The sequence below is a fragment of the Protobothrops mucrosquamatus genome, unplaced genomic scaffold, assembly GCF_001527695.2.
Source record: "Protobothrops mucrosquamatus isolate PMUCROS unplaced genomic scaffold, P.Mucros_1.0 scaffold3046, whole genome shotgun sequence".
In the NCBI taxonomy this organism is placed as follows: Eukaryota; Metazoa; Chordata; class Lepidosauria; order Squamata; family Viperidae; genus Protobothrops; species Protobothrops mucrosquamatus.
The window spans coordinates 58,109-66,828 of NW_015389059.1; the positions used below are offsets into that span (position 1 = coordinate 58,109).

Here is an 8,720-nt window from a genome sequence, read left to right on the forward strand (position 1 = left end):
CATGATGGTTCTGCAGCACTTTTATTTGCATCTGGTGGTACTTAAATTTTAGAATTTACATTTATCCAAACATGTAACACATTTCACTTCAAGCTGCCTGTAAAGTTCAGATAAAGCAAATAATGTTTGATCCTGAAAACACAAGTCCTTGTATTTTTCAATCATTTCTTTTGGCATGTAGTGATTCCAGGCAATTCTCAAAGTTATCCTGGGGTTATGATGAAAATCTAACTAATGCGGTGAGAAAGTGTAATGTTGTGTGACAACATTGTTTTGTGATGGCAATCCCAGCGCACCCTGTTGATGTAGCCCCAGGACTGTGGATTATTAAGCAGGGAGATGTGGGAATGTGTAGTTTTTGTAGCCTCTGGAAGCTTCTTCTGACTATAATAGTTACAAATCAAGAGTAGCCATTTTGCAATAGGAAATATATAAACACTATAAATAGGCACAATACCATTTAAAAAAACTAAACAAAAAAACCATTCCACATCAAAGCACACCAAACTCAAGAAAAATGGTGAATTCTAGTTTCTAACTGCCATATTCTCAAATTGCCCTATTATGTATGCTAATACTATTATCCACTGTCATTAAATTACTCAACCATTTCAGTGTTTGGAAATCCCCCCATGCCTGTAAACTATTATAGGCAGGAAGTGTCTGATACAGGTACTCTGACTTACGGCTGGTCACTTACTGAGTGTTTGAAGTCACTACAGACCATGAAAAAGGGACTTAAGACTCAGATTCAAAGTTCTGATATGCTCCCCCCTTGCAGCGACATAACCTCATATTTGGCACTCAGAAACTGGCCCGTATTTATTACTGTTTGCAGCATCTTGCAGCTATGTAACTGATTTCCAATGTTTTTTTTCTGAAAACCAGAATTTCCAGTTTCCAGAAAAAAAACCCAAAACAATGAGGTCATTTAACAACTGCAGATTTGCTTAATGACTACTGTAAAAAAAGTTGAAAAATCAGGTCCAGTCATGTGATGACATGCTTTAAAACCATCACGACTTACAACCAAAATTGTGGACTCAATTATGGTCGTAAGTCAAGGACTACCAGTAGCTCATGTCAACCAAAAAGTAGTTGCTACAATGTTATCTTGTAATACAAGAAATATAATTCCTTAGAACCAAGTATTGTACTTATTCGTGTACATATTTGCATTTCTACTCGTTTAAAATTCCTTTCTTTACAAAATCACTGCACATGAAACAAAATTTAGTGGTATAACACATAATTTGCATCCTAAACTCAATCAGCTTATTTAAAAGATGAATTTGCAGAGAATGTGGAAGGCTTAGGATCAGAACTGAAAAGACCATTTAGTCTACAGCAGGAGTCCCCAACCTATGGCCATCGGGCCCCAGGAATAGCTGACGAGCCCCACCTGTCACAGTAGCACCGCCATGCGGGCACTAGCAGTCCCATTTGCACATATTTGGGGATGCTAGCACTGTTGCCAGCATCACACGGGTGCTAGCGGCCCATTTGCGCATGCATGTGGGCATTAGCACATATGCCACGTGTGCACGGCCTGTTTGCGCATGCTAGTGCTGCAATTGTGCATGTGCCTGTGTGCACATTTCCCTGCTGCTCCCTTTCCTTCCAGGCTGCCAAGCTGGAAAGGTTGGGGACCTCTGGTCTACAGAGTTTACAGCTGTATTCAGTTCAAGAATCAAAATCTGCCTGAAAGCATCCAGAAAAAAAGAAATCTGAAATTGGCTTCATTGTCAAATTGCTCTCTGGAAGGGTTTCTAGTCTTCAACTTGAACCTGCCTTCTTGTAATTTATGCCTGTTCTTCAACATCCTCTACCGTAAGGACAATCCTGAATAGGCCCATTGTTTAAAAAGCCTTCCTGCTCCATACAGACAGCGCTGGGTTAAAGGATCTAGTGGTGTGATCTGACATGTTTATCAGCGTATCCAATCAATAATTCTTCAGGGTCTCAGTAAGCAAACAATGTGTCAGCAACATAGACAGTGGTCGTTTTGAAGTAGTTACTGATTTCTGACAAAGCACATTCCCACCCTTTCGAAGAAAGAGATTTGGGGGGGGGGGAAGAGGGGGGTTTCCAAACAGGCAAGCCAAAGTGCATTAGCTATCAAATATTTCTAGGAAGAAACAAGAGAGCATCCTTTTTAATTCCAGGGAATAATTTCAGGGGTTTGGAGCCGGAGGCTTGAAAAATCCTATCTTCCGAAAATAGCGAACAAGAAAGGGCACTGAGACTACAGTGATGCTGATCCGGACAGGAGCAAACAGTTTATGAATAGCGTAGGCCAATACAAAAGTGCTTGTTCCAGCAGCTAGCTTGGATCGCACAAGGGCTTCATCAAATCCCAGCTTGAAGAGAATAGTGGTCATGTCCACTCCGCTAAAAGGGAGAAGAGGCGGGAGAAACAGATGACACGTTAGTAGCATGGAAGTGAATGATTTTGGGTTTTTTAAAAAAAAATTATACAGGTGCTCCTCATTACAATCATTTGTTTAGTGATTGTTCGAAGTTTACAATGAAACTTGAAAAAAGGGACTTACAAGGGATACTTGCACTTACGACTGCAACCCACAGTCCTGTAATCAAAATTTGGGTATTTGGCAACCAGACATGTATTTATAAAGGTTGCAGCATTCCGGGATCATGTAATCACCATTTATGACCTTCCTGGCTGGCTTTGACCAACAAAGTCAATGGAGGAAGCCAGATTCATTTAATGACTCTTTGATTCACTTAACAACTGCAGTAATTCGCCTAATAACCATGGCAAAAAAGATCATAAAATCAGGTATGACTCATTGTACAACTACTTTGCTTAGCAACAAAAAAATCAGTCCCAATTGTAGCTGTAAGTAAATCTTGGCTGTGTTCCTGTTCAAAATCAGAATTGGAAGGGACTTGGAGGTCTTTTAGTCCAGCCCCTTTCTCAAGTAGGAGATCCTATACCATTTCAGACAAGTGATTGTCCAGTTTCAAAATCCTCCAGTGATGAAACACTATGCAAGTATCAAGCCTGGAGAAGCCTGTTCCATGGTTCAGAAGACAACAGATGAGTCAGTGAGCCTCTCCTTTATTTTCATGCACCTATAGACTTGTTCTGCCTCTGATTGAACTGTGGAATGTGGTGTCCTGGTTTGTTAAATAACTTGAATGAAAAGAAAATTGGTGCTGTGGAGTAGGGTTGTACCGAGCTTCAAAGAGCTGAGCTAGTCACTCAATCTAGCTAGAAGCGTGTTCTCAATCTCAGCAACTGGGGCATTCTGGGAGTTGTAGTTCACACCTTAAAATTTCTGAGATTGGAAACTGCTCTAGAACAGGGGTGTCAAACTGCCGGCCCGCGGACCGGACGTGTCATCCGGAAGCCGCGCCCACCCCATTGCCGGCAATGGCAAAACTCTCCTGATACGTTGCGCAACATCATGTGACATCGTGAGTTTGACATGTCTGCTCTAGACCCTCCTGTGAATCACCTACTAGAGCAAGGCAAGGGCTGCTGAGGTAAGTATTGTGTTTGCAGTCCTTATTATCATAACTCATTTGAATTTATTAGCTACCCAACCCCCAATGATCTTTGCCCAAGGCAGAAGTTGGGTGATTCTGGGTGGACAAAACTGGCTTGAGTTAAAAGTCCTCCAAATTGGGTGGTTCTGGCTTGTGCTATAGGCAATACAAAGGCTGTCCAATCCGGTAGTAGTCAGGGATGGAAGAGAAAACTGAGGAGTCTCAATACCTGAAGTAATTTGCAGCTGCCCAAATTCCAGCAGGCTTAAGTTCAATATTTAAGGGAATTGGGAAACACAGGTTCAAGTCCATCCACAACCATGGAAGTTCACTAGATGTTTTGGCATGGCCTAACTTTAAGAGATGGTATGGAGAAAAATTAGTTTGTGTGGCACCCTAATATCCTGAAGATAAATTCAGCTTAACAGTTTTTAAATGAAAAAAAAAAAGACCTCTCGTTTTCTTTTTGTAAATGCGGGAAGATCAGAAAGGGAGAACATGCCAACCTGATTTACAGTATAGCGATCAAACTTCCAGTGCACCAATAACAGCAACAATAATAATGCTTACCTTGACACAACCAGATAAAACATTCCCAGAGATATCAAAGAAATCCCAATATGAAAAGTTACTCCAACAGCTCCATATTCCTTAAAAATTTTCTTCAACTGATGTGATTTATTTGGTTTCTTCCCATTTTCCTGGCTGGGATCTGTGAGATTTTCTGAGGATGTACCTGGAGTCTGAATAGTGGAGGTAAGTAAGAGAGAGAGAAGATTGATTGTTATTACTATACAAATAAGTCATTTTATTTCTAGAGTAACGCTTTTGTTTTAGAGTAACGCTTTTGTTTTCTCTTTGGAGTTTTCCTTCATTTTTGTGTAAAATCTATTTCAGAGCTAACTCTTCAAAATGATGGGAAAATTCTACCAATTGGGGGGCAATGACCTTCAGAAAGATTGCTATGAAAGGATACAAATAGAGATGTAAGATCATAGAAAGCAATACTTTCCCTACTCCAACTGAGATCTTTAAAGAGTTGTTAGTGTTCCTCATGTCTCAAACTCATTGATCACCAGTTTAACTCGTTGTGTTGACTGGAAGTTAATTTGTTTTATTCCGTTTTTATAGTTTTGTAACTCATCTGTAAGAACTTTATCTTACAAAGGTTGGCCTATACAGGTAGTCCTTGACTTAGGACCACCATTAAGCCCAAATTTTATTTTGCTAAGTGAGTTATTTTGTTAAGTGAGTTTTGCCCCATTTAACGACTTTTCTTGCCACAGTTGTTAAGTGAATCACTGGCAATCACAGTTGTTAAATTAGAAACCCCGTAGTTAAGTGAATCTGGTTTCCCCATTGACTTTGCTTGTCAGAACATTGCAAAAGTTGATCACATGACCCTGGGACACTGTAACATTCATAAGTGTGAGTCAGTTGCCAAACATCTGAATTTTGATTGCATGACCATGGGGATACTGCAACGGTCGTACGTGTGAAAAACAGTTATAAGTCACTTTTTTCAGTGCTGTTGTAACTTTGAACGGTCCTTAAATGAACTATTGTAAGTTGAGGACTACCTCTACATATGTATACTGTATGTACCTTTGTAAATGTATTTCCTCTGTACATGTAATGCACAAAAAAGCGGGATATTAGAATGCATGGTTCCAATCTTTCCTGATTATTCAAAAGCTGATTGCAAGTAGACAGCTATGAACCTTTAAGTCAGTGGTTCTCAACCTTTTTAATGCCGCGACCCCAACCGGTCGTAAGTCGAGGACTAAACCGGTTGTAAGTCGAGGACTACCCAACCGGTCGTAAGTCGAGGACTTTCCCTGCCCGGGAGCGCCGCGCATGCATGGTTCCGCCCCCTGTGCCGGCCGAGGCGTAGCTGGCAAGTGGCAGAGATGGAGCAGGCCGACCACCAGCTGGCCCAGCCCAAGGGAGGTAAGGCACCCGCCGGAAAAGGGGAAAAAAATGGCGGACAAAAAAAAATGGCGGACAGCCTTGCTTGGCGACCCCCATGAAATGGTCGATCGACCCCAAATGGGGTCCCAACCCACAGGTTGAGAACCACTGCTTTAAGTCTAGGTCTAGATCAAAACAATGTTTCCCCCCCCAAGATTCTGCAAATCCTGGGAGAAGAAAGGAACTTCTATACTGCTGCAGGCAATGTGCACAGTAATGCACCTATCTGCTTGTCACCGCTTAGAGGATGGTGATGTAAAATAACTTATCGGGGAACAAAGCTTTGGCTTTCCTGCTCCTGCTGTGTACTGCAGTATCTATGCTCGCAACAAAACATGGCAGATTGCAGAAAGGAAATGATTGGCAATTGCTTGCTGACAACACTTTTTATTAGGCTGGCTGCAGAAATACATGGATTTCACAACAGCTCACTGGGGTCAGAGAGACAGCAAAGATAGCATTTATCCTAGCTTTTTAATGAAAATGTGCAAATCACCCAAGCTGCTGTTTTTATATTAACAACGAGTCAAGTACCCTGGGAGCCTACAAATTTTAATAAATTTCCCAAAGGCCATGCCTACATTGCAAAATCAATTAAATTATCTCAATAGAAAATTGTGTGTGTGTGTGTGTGTGTGTGTGTGTGTGTGTTTTAAGAAAACAGAGAGGCATTAAGAGCAAAGAGGAAATCTAGCAGACCCTGGTGTTTACTGTCCCCCATCCAATAGTTCCTCCATAGACTTTAACTATGGATTGTAAAGAAAGATGTTTTTAAGAAATATTTTAAACGTGTTACACAGCAGGTTTGAAAACTATTGTTTTGCATTACTTATCTTAATACTGTATTTTTAATTATTTTTTAAATCCTCTGATATTCATATGCTATAAAATTTGATGTTCAAGGCATGGACCTTTTAAAATAATAATCATTTGTTTTTTTAAAAAATGGTTGCACAGAAATATATACCTCGGCCTTTCTTATCTTTCATCACAACTAAAGCTTCACAAATTTCCCAGCCATAACAGTCAAGCATCATGCTGGCTGGAAACATGAGAATGAAAATCTCACACATATGGAGGGCAGCGAATTGGAAAAAGCTGTTAGACCTGCCTGATTGGCACAACTTACAATCCATAAAATAAGTCGGCTAAGCAGAAGTGATAGGCATAACTCTCTTTTAATGATGCGTAAAGACAGATCTCCCTCTGTGCTATGTAAGGGGCTGCAGATACTGATAAGCTAAGACCATCACAAAGCCTTGGTGTACAGAAAGTAATTGAGTGTGGACTTTTCTTCAGATTTCCTTGACAAGAAAATTCACTGTTGTGCTTCAGGAAATAATAACATAAACAATTACATTAGTATGTTTCTAATTAAGATCAGCACAGGATCACTGATTCATTTGCCACTTCGTAATAGATTGTAAGTGTAACTTTAGTGCATTTTATTTTATTTATTAGGTTTTTATTTCACCTTTATTACTTTATTAGTAACTCAAGGCGGTGAACATACCTAATACTTCTTNTCTATACCAGGGGTAGGCAACCTTGGCTCTTTTATGACTCGTGGACTTCAACTCCCAGAATTCCTGAGCCAGCCAAGCTGGCTCAGGAATTCTGGGAGTTGAAGTCCACGAGTCATAAAAGAGCCAAGGTTGCCTACCCCTGGTCTATACATATGTTGTATATAGTATGTTTTAAATGTGTGTTATGTATGTGTACACATTGAGAGGAAGCAACTAAATTTCATTTTTAATGTGTGCCATTGTGCCCACAAGAAAAAATGACAATAAAGGTTATCTAAATCTAAATCATCTGTCAATTGACTACATGCTAAGAGGCATTTCTGGTCTCCCAAATTCTCTCCCATGTAATCTAATTTGTAAAGCAGCACAACTGAGGAGAACTAAACTGCATTTTTATCACTCTACTAAAGAAGTTAAGCCTCCAGAGACTTACTGATTTGCTGTCTAGATTTAAGGCAATGGGAAGCATTGTGTTTGATCTTGACAAAGCAAGAGTTTTTTCAAAAAGGTTACCCTATAAATGCTCTACATCAGGCATGTCAAACTCGCGACATCACATGACATTGCGCAACGTATCGGGACTTTTCCCCCATTGCCAGCAATGGGGTGGGCACGGTTTTGGCGTGACACATCCAGCCCGCAGGCCAGCAGTTTGACATGCCTGCTCTACATTCAGTAGAACTGAAAATAGCATGAGATGGAAGGTGCAAAGAAAGCTTAACTATCAATGTCTCAGCAGATGATTTTTCTCCAATCATTATCCCTACAATAAACCTCAGTCATGTACTGAAATCAAGATGTTATTAACTAATTTAATTATTACTGTCAAGTTGATATTGACTCATAGTAACCCTGTAAATAATTGGCCTGAACCATGTTCAATCTTCAGTTAGGTGGCTAATGGTTGCTAAAGAGGAATCCATAACATTGCCTCTTTTCCTCCTTTATCCTTTCTTCAGCCTGATCAAATGTATCTGATTTTTTTTTCATGACATAACTACAATATGAAAGTTGTGATTTTAAGCTTCTAATGAAAATTTAGGTTTGATGTCCTCCAATAATGATTTGTTCATCAGGCAGTATATGGTACCCACAGTAGCCTTTGCCAATATTGCAATTCAACAGTATCCATTTTCTTCCTGTCATATTTCTTTATTGCCAAACTTTCACATGCATTGAATGATTATTTTCCATTAAGTTGTTATAAACATTTAGCAGCTACATAGGTAGATTTTCTCCATGTCCTAAACCTAGCTTTTCAGGGCTTCCAATGATGCATCTCTTGCCACTGTAAGTTTATCCACTTTCTGATCATCCCCATCTTCTCTTTCCTTCCATTCATTTCACTATTATAAAAAATAGGTCTGAACAAGTCAGGACTTTGTACACAAAAAGATGTCTCTGAACATTTAAGGTCCTAAGTCCTCCATTTGATTTGTTACCTATTTGTAGTTTTATTATTGACTAGCTGTACCCAGCCACGCGTTGCTGTGGCTCAGTCTGGTTAAATGGAAAAGAAAGAAAAGAGAAAATGCACGTTTGTAATATGTTTAATTTCACAATGCTAGCGTGTGTTGCTTTTATGTCCAACAGATGGCGCTGTTTTTTTAAAAAAGCATGTTTTTACCTGACACAAGTGTGACATCTATACATCTATATAATAGTAGGTATATAAAAACACACGCATATTCGAATGCAACGTTGTGTCAA

General features: G+C 39.8%; 1 protein-coding gene across 1 annotated transcript; it reads right to left on the reverse strand.

The window, feature by feature from the left end:
• Positions 1-2,142: 2,142 nt before the first annotated feature.
• FAM210B (family with sequence similarity 210 member B) lies at positions 2,143-7,479 on the reverse strand. Its single transcript, XM_015826300.1, has 3 exons — positions 7,444-7,479; positions 4,084-4,256; positions 2,143-2,391 (listed from the first exon to the last, which is right to left on the reverse strand). Exons 1-3 carry the CDS (start codon positions 7,477-7,479, stop codon positions 2,175-2,177), a joined length of 426 nt encoding a protein of 141 aa, XP_015681786.1. The 3' UTR covers positions 2,143-2,174.
• Positions 7,480-8,720: the final 1,241 nt, after the last annotated feature.

Excerpts from the sequence above, each read along its gene's own strand:
- FAM210B (XM_015826300.1), bottom strand. The coding sequence starts at position 7,479 with ATGCTTCCCATTGCCTTAAATCTAGACAGCAAATCA. Across the intron at positions 4,257-7,443 it reads TAAATCTAGACAGCAAATCA|ACTCCAGGTACATCCTCAGA; the intron begins GTAAGTCTCTGG and ends TCCACTATTCAG. Across the intron at positions 2,392-4,083 it reads TTTTATCTGGTTGTGTCAAG|CGGAGTGGACATGACCACTA; the intron begins GTAAGCATTATT and ends TCTCCCTTTTAG.